This window comes from Lemur catta, chromosome 13 (genome assembly GCF_020740605.2).
Source record: "Lemur catta isolate mLemCat1 chromosome 13, mLemCat1.pri, whole genome shotgun sequence".
Lineage (NCBI taxonomy): Eukaryota > Metazoa > Chordata > Mammalia > Primates > Lemuridae > Lemur > Lemur catta.
Window position 1 is genome coordinate 42,255,110 of NC_059140.1, and position 13,756 is coordinate 42,268,865.

Below are 13,756 nucleotides of genomic sequence, written 5' to 3' on the forward strand. Positions count from 1 at the left end.
GTTTTCAGGAAACAGTGACGATAATGTGAATCCTGAGTACAAATGGTATTTTGGAATAGGATGGCAGCAGAAAACTAGCAGAAGATAGTCCCATGCTGCTCAGGGAGGAAAAAGGAAAATTGCTGTACGGATTAGAATAGCTTCAGGTTTTTCTAGAAAGGAGAAAGTGAGACTGAAGAAAAGGGCTAGCACAGCGAAAAGCTACCTTGAGAGAGAAAGTAGATGATTAGTGGGAATGAACTGGGCGCTTCTGATGAAGGGGACTGCACTGATGCTGCCTGTTGCAGAAGCAGCACTAACTATAGTCTTGGGAACTGCAGTTTTCACTCTCCCTGTAGTTTAGTTTAACATTAAAGTTCCCCACCCAGTTTAGAGTATTAACAGCTAAGAAGATAACTAAATTTGGGAGAGAACGAACTTCTTTTTTCCCTACCAAATATTTATTGAGTGTCTGCTTTGTTCATGTGCTGTGAAAGACAATAGGAATACAGCTTTTGTCCTTTAGGCACTTATATTTGGGGTTCAATCTAGTCTTTGTTGGTGCACTAAAGGCCTGAACAATTCTGCCACATGTGTGATTTCAATGGCTACAGCTTTTCTCTAAAATGCACCTTTTGGGATTGTCTTCAAATATAAATATTACACGCATACTGCAAAATGTTTTTATAAATGTAAAAAAGCACATAAAAAATGTCAAGTTCTTATTCCTCCTTCTCCTCTACATCACAGCTCTGCTTCTACTCCATTGTCCAGTTCACTGTGGTTTGTGTGTGCTTTCCTCATATTTTCAATGCATACATAAACACACACCTATCCATTTATCCATCATTGAATGTAATGTCAGGGGAAAATACCAGCAATAAATAATTTCAGCTAAAGGATCTGGAAATAAATTAGAAATGTTTCCATTTTAGCTATAAAACTATAGGATTATGAAATGATTTGGACTTATTTCAAATATTTGCATTATAAATTCCTTACTAGGCCAGGTGCCGTGGCTCATACCTGTAACCCTAGCACTCTGGGAGGCCGAGGCGGAAAGATTGCTTGAGGTCAGGAGTTTGAGACCAGCCTGAGGAAGAGCGAAACCCTGTCTCTACTTAAAATAGAAAAAATTAGCCAGGCGCGGTGGTGCATGCCTGTAGTCCCAGCTACTCAGGAGGCTGAGGCAGGAGGCTTGCTTGAGCCCAGGAGTGTGAGGTTGCTGTCAGCTAGGCTGATGTCATGGCACTTGAGCCCGGGCGACAGAGTAAGACTCTGTGTCTCTCTCTCTTTTTTTTTATTTATTTTTTTGAGACAGAGTAAGACTCTGTGTCTCTCTCTCTTTTTTTTTATTTATTTTTTTGAGACAGAGTAAGACTCTGTGTCTCTCTCTCTTTTTTTTTATTTATTTTTTTGAGACAGAGTAAGATTCTGTGTCTCTCTCTCTTTTTTTTTATTTATTTTTTTGAGACAGAGTCTTACTCTGTTGCCCGGGCTCGAGTGCCATGACATCAGCCTAGCTGACAGCAACCTCACACTCCTGGGCTCAAGCAAGCCTCCTGCCTCAGCCTCCTGAGTAGCTGGGACTACAGGCATGTGCCACCATGCCTGGCTAATTTTTTTTTCTATATATATTTTTAGCTGCTCAGATAATTTCTTTCCATTTTTAGTAGAGACGGGGTGTCGCTCTTGCTAAGGGTGGTCTCGAACTCCTGACAGCGAGCAATCCTCCCGCCTCGGCCTCCCAGAGTGAAGACTCTGTCTCAAAAAAACAAAAACAAAAACAAAAAAAGTTTAATTCCTTACTAACAAGTTCAGAGAAAATGCAAAGTGGTATTAATATGGAAACTGAAAATATTCAAAAGAATAACTAAAAATTATGATGCCTGAAGAGAATCATAGCATGTTATAATAAAAGGAGTCCAGAACTCATTTCATATAACCTCTCGCCTTATTTTGCAGATAAGAACACACTGAGAGCGTTTAAAAGACTTGCCCTAGGTGACCCAGTCAGTTCACATTACTAATTCCTCATTAGCACATGGTCTTGAATTGTCTGGTTTACAGTGTGACTTCTCAGTTTTCATTAGGACACAGCTGAGCTCGTACCTCTTTAAAAAAAATTTTCCCCTGATACTTTTTTAAAAAAAACCTTTATTTTAGAACAAAATAGAGAATACGGATAAGCAAAAAGAAGGAAATAACTACTCAATTAATACTTTACATATCGAATCCTCTTAATTTTATCCTCATTGCATTATAACCTTTACTGAGGTACTAGGGAAATCTTATTGTTACCCATGTACTGAATCCAGCCAGGTTTTCAGGAATGTACAATCAGATTATGAAGCTAAAGTCAGAGATGTAAGAGGTCAAAGTCAGAAGGAGAGTAGTTCATTGCTTGGAACAGAATAGGACAGGAAAGGTAGATCTGAGAGTGCTGACAGCCTTAAGTATTTGTATCTTGTGGGTTTCATCTGACCCTATTTCCCATTAATGTCTGTCTGCTTTCCTCCTGTAGATTATAATGTAATAGATACAGTATAGTGTCTGCCAAAATCTCAGCTCACTTTCTGAGCAAAACTTGCCCCGCCACAGGCCTAATAACTAGCCCTAGGCAGTTATATTTGGCACCGTGTGGCCTCTGCTCACCAGTAAGGGCGGCCATTCTACAGGCTGCTAATAACCTTAGGAAGTCTCGCCACAAAGGGGTATCACCCTACAAGGATGAGCTACGCCAATTAGAGTCTTAGTCTTGGAAAATCCAGGGAGAACTAGGTAATAAGAGCGTAGATATAGAAAGGATGTGCAGAAATCTGTCTCAAGACAAGGGGCCGTGAGCAAGTTAATGAGGAAGTGGAAACTACGAGTAAACAGAAACGAGGAGAGAAACAACGAGAAGCTGATGTACTGCAGAGAACATACATGGGACTTAGCTGCCGAGATCCCTAGAGCTACCATGTGTCCAGGCTGGTCAACTGAGGCTTCCTGTTTTCTTCCTGTCACCTTAGTCTTCATTACTGCCACGTTGGCCCCTTGTTTGATCTAGACTGCAACTTTCTGTCATTTTTTTAAAAGGGAGGTCAAATCACTAAGAAATCACTAAGAAACCTCTCTCATCTCATTCATCTTGAGTAGCATTATCTGCATGTATAATGAAATGGCTTAGATCAGAAGCTCCCACACTTGACTGGTTATTATAATCATCTAGGGAGTTTAAAAAATTGAGATTCTGGGGACTCACTGAATCAGAATATCACAGAGAAAATCTTTCTGCTTTTGGGTCTCTATGTTTAGAAGGTAAAAATTATGTTTTTTTCTGAGAAATGAAAGCATGGTTAGGAAACCATTTGAAATAAAGTGAAATATTGAATAATGTTTTTTTCTTTTTAAAAATAAACATTAGGCTTAGAGAAATATTTAATAATGTTACTCCTATTTTGATTCTGTTGCCATTCTTATTTGTTAATATATTTTCAATTATTTCCTAATTTTTCTTTACTTTTATTTCTTTAATTGACACATAATTATACATATATATGGTATTTTCACTTCTGTTAATCCAAACTTTTTTAATTAAAAAAATGTATTTTTGTAGAGATGAGGTCTTGCTGTGTTGCCCCAGCTGCTCTCAAACTCCTGGCCTTAAGTGATCCTCCCACCTCAGCCACCCAAAGTGCCCTAGATTACAGGCATGAGCCACTGTGCCTGGCCCTCAAATTCTTAAATTTCTTTTTCTTTGACTAATTTCTGGGCACATATACTTCTACCTAAGAATGCATTTCAGTTTATGTTAATATGATTGGTTTTACACTTTATGAGGAACTCTTACAGCAAAATATACTATTTTACAAATAAGAGGGGGAAGGTGATATTTACCATGCCTTTTATTCTTATGAAAATTTAAGTATTACACAACATGTCTTTCTGACTCGCCTATAATTAGTCCCTGGGGACTGGAAGAGGTAAGTGATAGAATTAGGCTAATTTCTGGGTAAATCCAATATTAACTAGAAATATAAAATCTAACTATTAATATCATCTGAAAGATAGATAATATACACATTCAGAAAATAGATTAACCTATTTTCTTTCAAGGATCTTTCAAGATTCTTTCATAAAACTATTAAAACTAGTTTAAAACCAATATGAGTGAGAGGAAAAAATTTAAGTAAGACATATTTATTAATAGCAAAATCAGAGATATTAAAATTCTAAGTTTTAAAAATTGTACTTACAAAGAGTGTTGGTTTGGGTATAAATATATTGTCTTCATGTTCTCTAGGCATATTCGAAGTCTTTGATTTCTGATTTTCTGTCACATTTTTTGATTCCGTTTTAGTAAGAAGTAAGCTGTTCTCAGAAGGTTTACTACGCATATTCATGAGAATGTGTTTCATTGCTGCCAATTCCTGTTGATATATGGAAACAGAAGAAAATGGCAAATATGATTTTAGCAAGCAGACTAATAATGATTGATGTTAAAATATTTATTTTTCTTTAAGTAAGGAAACATTTGAGGCAATTACACTATATAAATGAGGAAAGTTGTGAAAATAAAATATTAATGTGCATCAATCATGCAAATGAATCTTGTAATCATTAATACTCACTTAGTATAATAACTGAAAATTATAACATTCTATAGTTTAGTGGTTTCCAGTTTTTTTTTTTTGAGTATTGGAATCACCTGTGGAGCTTCAAAAACTACCGATGATGCCTGTATCCCAACTTCTGAGATTGTGAGATACCTGGTGTGGTGTGTGGCCTGGGCTTTGGAATTTTTTTAAAGATTCCAGGTCTTCCTTGTTAATATAGTGGTGAGAAAAAAAAAATCCCAGGTAATTCTAATGGACAAATTTGGGAACCACTGGCATAGATACTTTCTACTGCAGTTGTTCTATACATGTAAGTTGAGTAGATTATTTAGGCACTTAACTTTTTCTCTTCTCTCTTTTAAACTAGCCCATTTCCTTATGAAGTCTTATAAGAAGATGGTAGAGAAAAAGAATCCAAATAATTTTTTCTTGGCTACTGATCAGCAGTTCCAAGAGTAAGCTTGGACTTTAATATAGCTTCAGGATTTCTTTAGCCATATTATCCCCTTATCCTTTTACAAATGCTAAGTGGAGTTGGCTTCAGTTGCCTTTTGAACTAAGAACTAATTATGCTGAACTTTTTTAAGAATTCAGATCAAAATTTTCACCTATTCCTTTTTCCAAGTCTATCTGTTTATTATTTATCCTTATAGACAAACCTTTGGCACATAACACTAATTAGTGGATATTTATGATTAATTACTAAACTGATTGATCAAATACAAGTATATGCAGAGATGACAGACTAAACTCTCCTTTTTATCTTATTTATCTGTAGAATAGTGGTAGGCTGTGTAATATGTAATTTTTGCCTATTATTTTATTGTATCTTCATGCCATGACACAAAAGTTATGGTGATAGAAAGATGTTTGCTCTCTTCCCCTAATCTGTTTATAGACATCAGCTCTGTGTCAGAGCAAGTTCCTACAGGCCTGTTTCTGGCTGTCATTAGTTCTATTTAGAACCATCTAGCTTATGTGGGTATTTTAAAACAGAGATGCTGAGTTTAAGCCACATAGCTTGATAGATTTTAGGGCCAGGACAGGAGCTAGAAGTGGTGCCAAAATCCTTTCTCTTTCCTGTAGTCCTGGGGCTGGCTTGGCCAATGCACATGAGAATGTGTACATCTTCAGAGGATGCCAATCTGATATACTATTATTTGGGCCTTTTGGGAGCTCTTGTTGCTTTCAAGATTATGTTATTTCATTTATATGCTCTCCTACAGTAAAGTCCGTAACGACTGATTTAATGTTAAACATGTCTGGTGTTATGGTAGATTTCAGCTCCTGTTCTGCTTACCTTGGTGGGTAGAAGGAAAAGGGGAGATGATGGTCTCCCAGTCTATCAAAAGAACAACTTTCTATCTGAAAAAACATCTTTTTACTAATCATGACTTTTGTGTCTTGGCATGATGATAAAATAATAGGAAACAATTACCTCCATTACTCTACTGATAAAAAGGTAAAGGAGAGTTTAGTGTATCACACTTGCTGGGGGAGACGGGGAGGAGGGACAGGGATGAGGAAGGAGAAAAGGAAAGAGCTGAGAGGGTAACAGGCAGAGGGCTTTGTCCCCTAAGTCCCCCAGAGGAGGCCACAATTTTGTTTCCCTTTGGCTTCCTTCTGTTGTTGGTATAGGAGCAGTTGCAGGAAACAGATCATCCCTGATGTTGGTTAGGAAATTAGAAGGGAAATTGACATCTTTGCCTTTTCCACAGTAAGATCATCCCATCGTGGGGTGTTGTCACAGTATTACTTTTGTTCATCTGACAGTATAAATAATATTAGTATAGTTTCTGAAATCCAGGTAAAGAACACTTTAAATGCAACGAAATTCTGTAAAATTCCTCTTAAGATACTACAGCTAGAGTAGACACCAAAATAACATAATAAAACTGAAAAATAAAATGTTATAAATGTTTGGCTTATGGTGATCCCTTTTATATCAATGGTAAATTTGGACAAAGAAAATTCCACTTTAATATCAAATAGTTATAGTTCCAGCTACTTGGGAGGCTGAGGCAGGAGGATCGCCTGAGCCCAGGAGTGTGAGGTTGCAGTGAGCTATGATGATGCCACTGCACTCTAGCCTGGGCAGCAGAGAAAGACCCTGTCTAAAAAAAACCAAATAGTATCCATAATACCATCATATACTGAGCATACAGAGAGTCAAGCACATGTAGTAGAAATATTTTCGTATTAGGCTGCAAGTCAAAGAGAAGTCTATTCTTGACGCTATTATTAATTGTGTAAACTTAGGCAGCCAACTCTGGTTCAATGAGCTTCAGTTTCCTAATTGATAAAATGTATGCTTGCATTACCTTTTTGGATTTTTGCCAGTCTGATAAGTGTTTGGGTATGTTTATTTTACATTTTCTTCTATTGTGACGTTGAGCAGTTTTTCAAATATTTAAAGGTATTTCCTTCTCTGTTGATATCCTTGGCCCATTTTTCTACTGGGTGAGTGGTCATTTTCTTGTATGTTCAAGGAGCTCTTTAAATGTTAGGGAAATTAGCCCTGTCTTTAACATAAATGGCAATTTTTTCCCTAGTTTATGTTTTATTTGACTTTGTTTATGCCTTTTTTTTGACATGCAGAACTTTTGATTGTGATAAAGCTGAATATGTCAATCTTTTGCAGTCATAGCACATTACAGTCTTGAACTTCAGGGCTCAAGCAATCCTCCCTCCTCAGCCTCATGAGTAGCTGGGACTATAGGTGCATGGCACTGCGCCTAGCCACTCTTTTCTTTTATGGTTTTCTCCATGTTTTCTTCCTACATTTCCCTTAAGTTACTTTCATGGTTTTTCTTTTTTTCTCCCAAACAGTTAGATCTCTGATCCATTTGAAGTTAATTTGACTTATGGTGAAGGGTATGAATCCAAAATCTTTCCCCCCTGTTGCCCTATAGAAATATTGCTCTATAGAATTGTATTTCTATGGGGCAACACCCCCCAAGATAACTATCCTAGAACACTATGTACTAAAGAGACTGTGTTCTTCCACACTGATGCCATCTTTATCATGTACTAAACTTCCATAAGTATAAGATTTCTGGACTTTAAACTCTGTTCCAATGGTCTATTCATGCACCCATGTCAAACAGTTTTAGCACTTAATGATTGAGGTGTTTTTCTGGCTATATTCTTAGAGATAAGAGTGAGATTATGCTGAATTCAAAAAAATTAGGAAGAACTGACTTCTTTATGGTATTGAGTCTTCCTAGCCATGAAAGTATATCTTTCACCTACAGTTTTGGCATAAATTGAACTGCCCTAACTTATATTATTATTATAATATAATGATCATGATTCATCAGATCCCAATTCACAAACGGACAAAAAAATAAAAAATAAAAAAACAGGGGGCCGGGCACGGTGGCTCACGCTCAATCCTAGCACTCTGGGAGGCCAAGGTGGGTGGATCGTTTGAGCTCAGGAGTTCAAGACCAGCCGGACAAGAGCGAGACCCCGTCTCTACTAAAAACAGAAAAAGAAATTATACGGACAGCTAAAAATATATATAAAAAAAATTAGCCGGGCATGGTGGCACATGCCTGTAGTCCCAGCTACTCGGGAGGCTGAGGCAGTAGGATTGCTTGAGCCCAGGAGTTTGAGGTTGCTGTGAGCTAGGCTGACGCCACGGCACTCACTCTAGCCCGGGCAACAAAGTGAGACTCTGTCTCAAAAAAACCAAAAAAACAAAAAACAAAACTCCCCCCAAAAAACATAACATGCAAGAATTAGAAAACATATTTGTCACTGTAAAATGGAATCCTCTGGTAAGATGAAATCATTTTGAAATCTTCTGGTTGTTCCTAACCTGGTTGGTTCGTTTTTTTTTTTTTTTTTTTTAATTTTTTTTTTTTTGAGACAGAGTGCCATGGTGTCAGCCTAGCTCACAGCAACCTCAAACTCCTGGGCTCGAACGATCCTCCTGCCTCAGCCTCCCGAGTAGCTGGGACTACAGGCATGTGCCACCATGCCTGGCTATTTTTTCTATATATTTTTAGCTGTCCATATAATTTCTTTCTATTTTTAGTAGAGACGGGGTCTCGCTCTTGCTCAGGCTGGTCTCGAACTCCTGAGCTCAAACAATCCGCCCGCCTCGGCCTCCCATAGTGCTGGGATTACAGGCGTGAGCCACCGGGCCTGGTCTGTTTTTTTTTTTTTTTTGAGACAGAGTGTCACTCTCTTGCCCGGGCTAGAGTGCCGTGGCGTCAGCCTAGCTCACAGCAACCTCAAACTCCTGGGCTTAAGCGATCCTCCTGCCTCAGCCTCCCGGGTAGCTGGGACTACAGGCATGCGCCACCATGCCCGGCTAATTTTTTCTGTTTTTAGTTGTTTGGCTAATTTCTTTCTATTTTTAGTAGAGATGGGGTCTTGCTCTTGCTCAGGCTGGATGATTCTTATTTTAGCAATTTTTGAAAATATCACAAACTTTTTCTGTTGTGATTCTTATTTTATTCAAATACTACTTTCTCAAATCTTTGTGAAGGAATTAATTACAATACCTTATAAGTTCTTTTCTCCTCCAGAATTTTCCACCCCCTTTTGGGGAAGGAGGTCAGTTTCTCTGTTTATTGTGATTTTTCCCTTTTGTGCTATTATTTTGCTTCTAGTATCTGACAGTTTTTGGCTGTATGTTCCAATTTATAAATGAAAGACCAGTTTACATGTTTTCTTTCTGCTGTAATGGGCCATCTATCTGACTGATACAGTTCAGTACAATCTCTGTATATGTGGACAGGACGATCTGTCTAGCAAGCTTCACTCTAAGGTCTTTTGGCAAAAAGTAAGCCCTCTTCCCACAAGGACAAAATGTGGAGTGTCCTAACGTGGAGTCCCTTCATTCTGGCAGTTCTGGCCTATTCCTGGAAGATACTCTATTAATTAAGAAAGTCAATTCCAAAAAAATTTAAAAAAATGCTTGTATTTTAAAATCATAGAAACATTACTTACTCATTATAAAATTCAAATATTGCAAAAGTACCTTGGCCCAATCCTCTTTTCCTTTTACCACTGGTTTGAGACCTTTAAATACTATTCTACAACCATAGTCTGATTTATAATAACATTCATTAATTCTGATATGCTTTTATAACAATTTTCAAAAAGATAACAGTTTATATTACAATTCTAGTGCACCAAGTACATAAGAAAATTATTATATTAATAACTACAAGAATGAATGAAACGTTCATTAAAATTAACAAATGAAGAATTATATCTGATTGCACAATTGAAACTTAAGATAAAACTGAAACAAACACAAAAAAGAGCCATATTGTAGTATAATAATTACTTTTTAAAAAGGACATTCTTATGAAATTTTCAGATGACGATGATAATGATGACTGCTATTACACAATCTTTATGAGAGAGATAAATTGCTCTCCTGAATCCGAAAGCATGTATCTTGGTTATTTAACATTAACTATTTGCATAGAGTGGTGGCATATTAAAACAGCTCAACTACAGAGCAGCTGCTTAACAGTATTGCATAGTTGATGCCAATAAATTGCTGAAAGTTGTAAACTCTGCAAAGATGTTGGCAAGGGGACACATAGATAGCATTTCTTGATGAAAATAGCTCTGACAACTATAATGCAAACTATGTGCTCCACTGGAGGTTAAATGGAAGTGCTTTTATATAGGAACAATAATGCATCATGACTAACAAGTCAGTAATTCTGTGCATCTCTCTTGCTTGAGGTAACATCAGGTAAAAACCAACCTTGTTTTACACCAAGTACGTACATATTTTGGGTATTTAAACTTCATTTAAAAGGGTATTTTTATAAAGCATTTTATTACGAAATTTTCAAAGATACACAAAGTGGAGAATATAGCAATATCAAGGCCCTAGTTTCCATCGCCCAACTTCAACAGTTATCAACACTTTGGCAATATTGTTTTCTTTAAACAGCTTTATTGAGATATAATTCACATACCATAAAGTTTATCCATTTAAAGTGTATAATTCAATGGTTTTTAAAATATTCACAGACATGTGCAACCATTACCATAGTCAAGTTTAAAACATTTTCAGCACCTCAAAAAGAAACCCTGATTGCTGTAGCTATTACACCTCTATTCTACCATGCCCCCAACCCTCAGCCCTAAGCCACCAGTAATCTACTTTCTATCTCTATAGATTTCCCAGTTCTAGACATTTCACTTGAACAGAATCATATACTAACTATGTGGTCTTTAACGACTGAATTTTTTCATTTAGCATAATGATTCAAGGTTTATCCATGTTGTAGCATGTATCAGTATTTCATTCCTTTTATGGCAAAATAATATTACATTGCATGTATATACCACATTCATCAGTTGATGGATATTTGGGTTGTTTCTATCTTTTGGCTATTATGAATAATGCTGCTTTAGTAAACATTCACGTATATGTTTTTGGGTGGACATGTTTTAATTTCCCTTCTGTATATACCTACAAGTGGAACTGCTAGGTTATATGTAACTCTATGTTTAATTGATGAGGAACTGCCAGGATTATTTTGCCAACATTGTTTTATCTATATCCTTACCAGATTTTTGTTTCCTGAAATATTCTAATGCATATTCCAGACCTCAGATCATTTCACTTGTAAATACTTCAGTAGAAATTTTTAACAGACAAAACTAAAAAAGCAAAATGTCATTACCATATTGAACACAATTAAAAATAATTTAAAAGAAAATGTAAATTTAATTCAAAGCCATCCATTCCATACTCTAAGTACTCAATAAGAACATTAAACTACTATCAAAGCAATTTTTTAGCAGTTTAATACATGATTTTTAAAGAAGTTACCTTGAATGCAATGTCATTACACTCCAAAAAAGTCAAAAACCAGATTTTGTACAGTAAAATTGTTAGAGAATAGTATCAATACTATTTGCAATTGCAAACTGCTGTTTTCTACAGCCCCTCAGCCTCTCCGTCTAAACAGTTGCTCCCGTTTGTCAGCTAACCTCACCCTGGGATTGTCTCTTTGCCTCCAAGGAAGTATATAAAGCCTTTCGGTCTGGAAGGAGGACAAGAGGGGATAGGAATTAGCATTCACTACAATATGCCAAGCTTCATGTGAAGTTTTTCACGTAATAATTTAATTCTCTCTGAAATACCAAGATGTAGATATTACTTCAGTTTTGAAGATGAAGACACTGAGGCTTAGAAGGCTTAAGAAATTTTAACCAAATTCATTTAGCTACTAAGAAGTGAAACATGCATTTAAATGCAGGTCTTTCTGGGTTCTAAGCTATCATTATTTACACAATAATGCAGATGCCTTCTCCCAAGGCCTTCAATACACACAATTTCAGGTTTGGAAGGGATTTTCAAATTATTTTACCCAGCCTCTATATACAGTTAAGAAATCCCCTCTAACCATATGGCCATCTAGCTCAGGCTTGAAAAGTGAAAAATTAGCTATCAATCTAGCTTTTCCTTACTGAACTACAAAACCAAAACAAAACCCCCCAAAAGGATGGGGTCTTGCCATGTTGCTCAGGCTGGTCTCAAACTCCTGGCCTCAAGTGATCCTCCCACCTCAGCCTCCTGAGTAGTTGGGATTTTAGGCTAACTGCCCCTCACTCCCCAAAGCAACACAAAACAAAACATGTCTCTCCTCATAATATCTATCCTTTGGTTTTAATTCCAGCCTTTGGAGACGTGTACAACAAGTCTCTTACTGCCTCTTTTACATGCCTGCTTTGAATTTCTTATCTCTCTCTAAGTCTTATCTTCTTTAAACATCCCCATTTCATTCATCTCTCTTATGACTAAAGAATTCTCTTATCATCCTGATTGTTTTCCTTAGATTATCTCCTAGTATTGAAAGAAAGAAGTACAGGCTACAGCAGAGCAGAATAAGGTTTATCTACTTATTCTAATGCATTTAAGATGACATAAACATTTTTGGAGCTTTCTATCTGTGACTGAAAGCTTAAGTGAGAGAGTTCAAGCTTTTACATGAATGATAGCAAATGAGAGACAACTGTGCTTTCATAGCCTTGGGGACATAACTAATCACCCGAAACATTCTTTCCTGAGCCTGGATATGATCTTAGTGTCAGTCTCAACAGTGATCCAGGTGGAAGAAGGTAGTACTAACACACTGAAGTGGGCCCCTGAGTTGAGGTCTACTGCCATTGTTGACTTAAAACAGAAGTGTGGGAACCTTGACTCTGTTGTGATTGGTTTGCTCAGACCCTTTAGCTCATTTCATTACTGAATAACACCTCGGACTTCTGACTACTTGCCCTGCTTTGCCTTCTGGCATTCATGCCATCGTGATGCCTCGCTTTCTGACCAACTACACTGCTTTCCAGTCATCTGGTTGCTGTCTAGTTCCTGGCCGTTACTATTTCAGTATTATCTGACAGTTTTTGATGCATATTCTTGTGGATTTTTAAGAATCAAAATTTTCAAGAAGTCGAATTTTCAATGGACTCTCGATTCTAACTCTATCCTCCACTTGAGCACTGGTTTTCAGAACGTGACTCACTCCCTCACTCCGGTGCCCATTCTTTCCCCATGCCGCGTTCCTAGCCTTCTCTAAGTGTTCTCCTTGATACGGGATCAACGACTTATGTTTCGAACAAAATACTGCCACTATGGTACCTAACAGAATTATGGCTATACTTATCTCATATTATTGTTCTTATTTTCTCCTCACCACCACACATTTCCAGACTTATTTTATAGCTTTGTAGTTTTTTCTGTGTGTCTCCTTATGTCCTAGAATTGTTTGGTTTGTTATAAGCTCCTACTATTCTAACAGAGTCACAAAAACACAGAGTTAGAAAGGATACCAAGAGGAGGTCATTTACTTGTTCCTTTCACATAAAAAAAAGGTCAGAGAAGTGTAGTTACTATTTAAAAGAAAACATACCATGAACTTATAAAATGCAGTGGGAAAATACACATTTCATTCTTAAAACAAAACAAAACAAAACAAAACCAAGGCTGGGCATGGTGGCTCACACCTGTAATCCAAGCATTTTGGGCAGCCAAGGTGGGAGGATCACTTAAGGCCAGGAGTTCGAGACCAGCCTGAGCAACTTAACAAGACCCCGTCTTTACAAAAAATAATTAGCTTGGTATGGTGGCTAATTAAGTCTCAGCTACTCAGACGCTGAGCTAGGAGGATTGCCTGAACCCAGGAGTT

At 37.1% G+C, this 13,756-nt stretch overlaps 1 protein-coding gene across 2 annotated transcripts in view; it reads right to left on the minus strand.

The window, feature by feature from the left end:
• PIBF1 (progesterone immunomodulatory binding factor 1) overlaps window positions 1-13,756 on the minus strand; it is a 189,059-nt gene that overhangs the window by 10,827 nt on the left and 164,476 nt on the right. For both annotated transcript variants that reach the window (XM_045567309.1, XM_045567310.1), the window contains one exon: window positions 4,221-4,394. In XM_045567309.1, coding sequence (XP_045423265.1) covers window positions 4,221-4,394 — 174 coding nt within the window. The remainder of the gene's footprint in view (window positions 1-4,220; window positions 4,395-13,756) is intronic.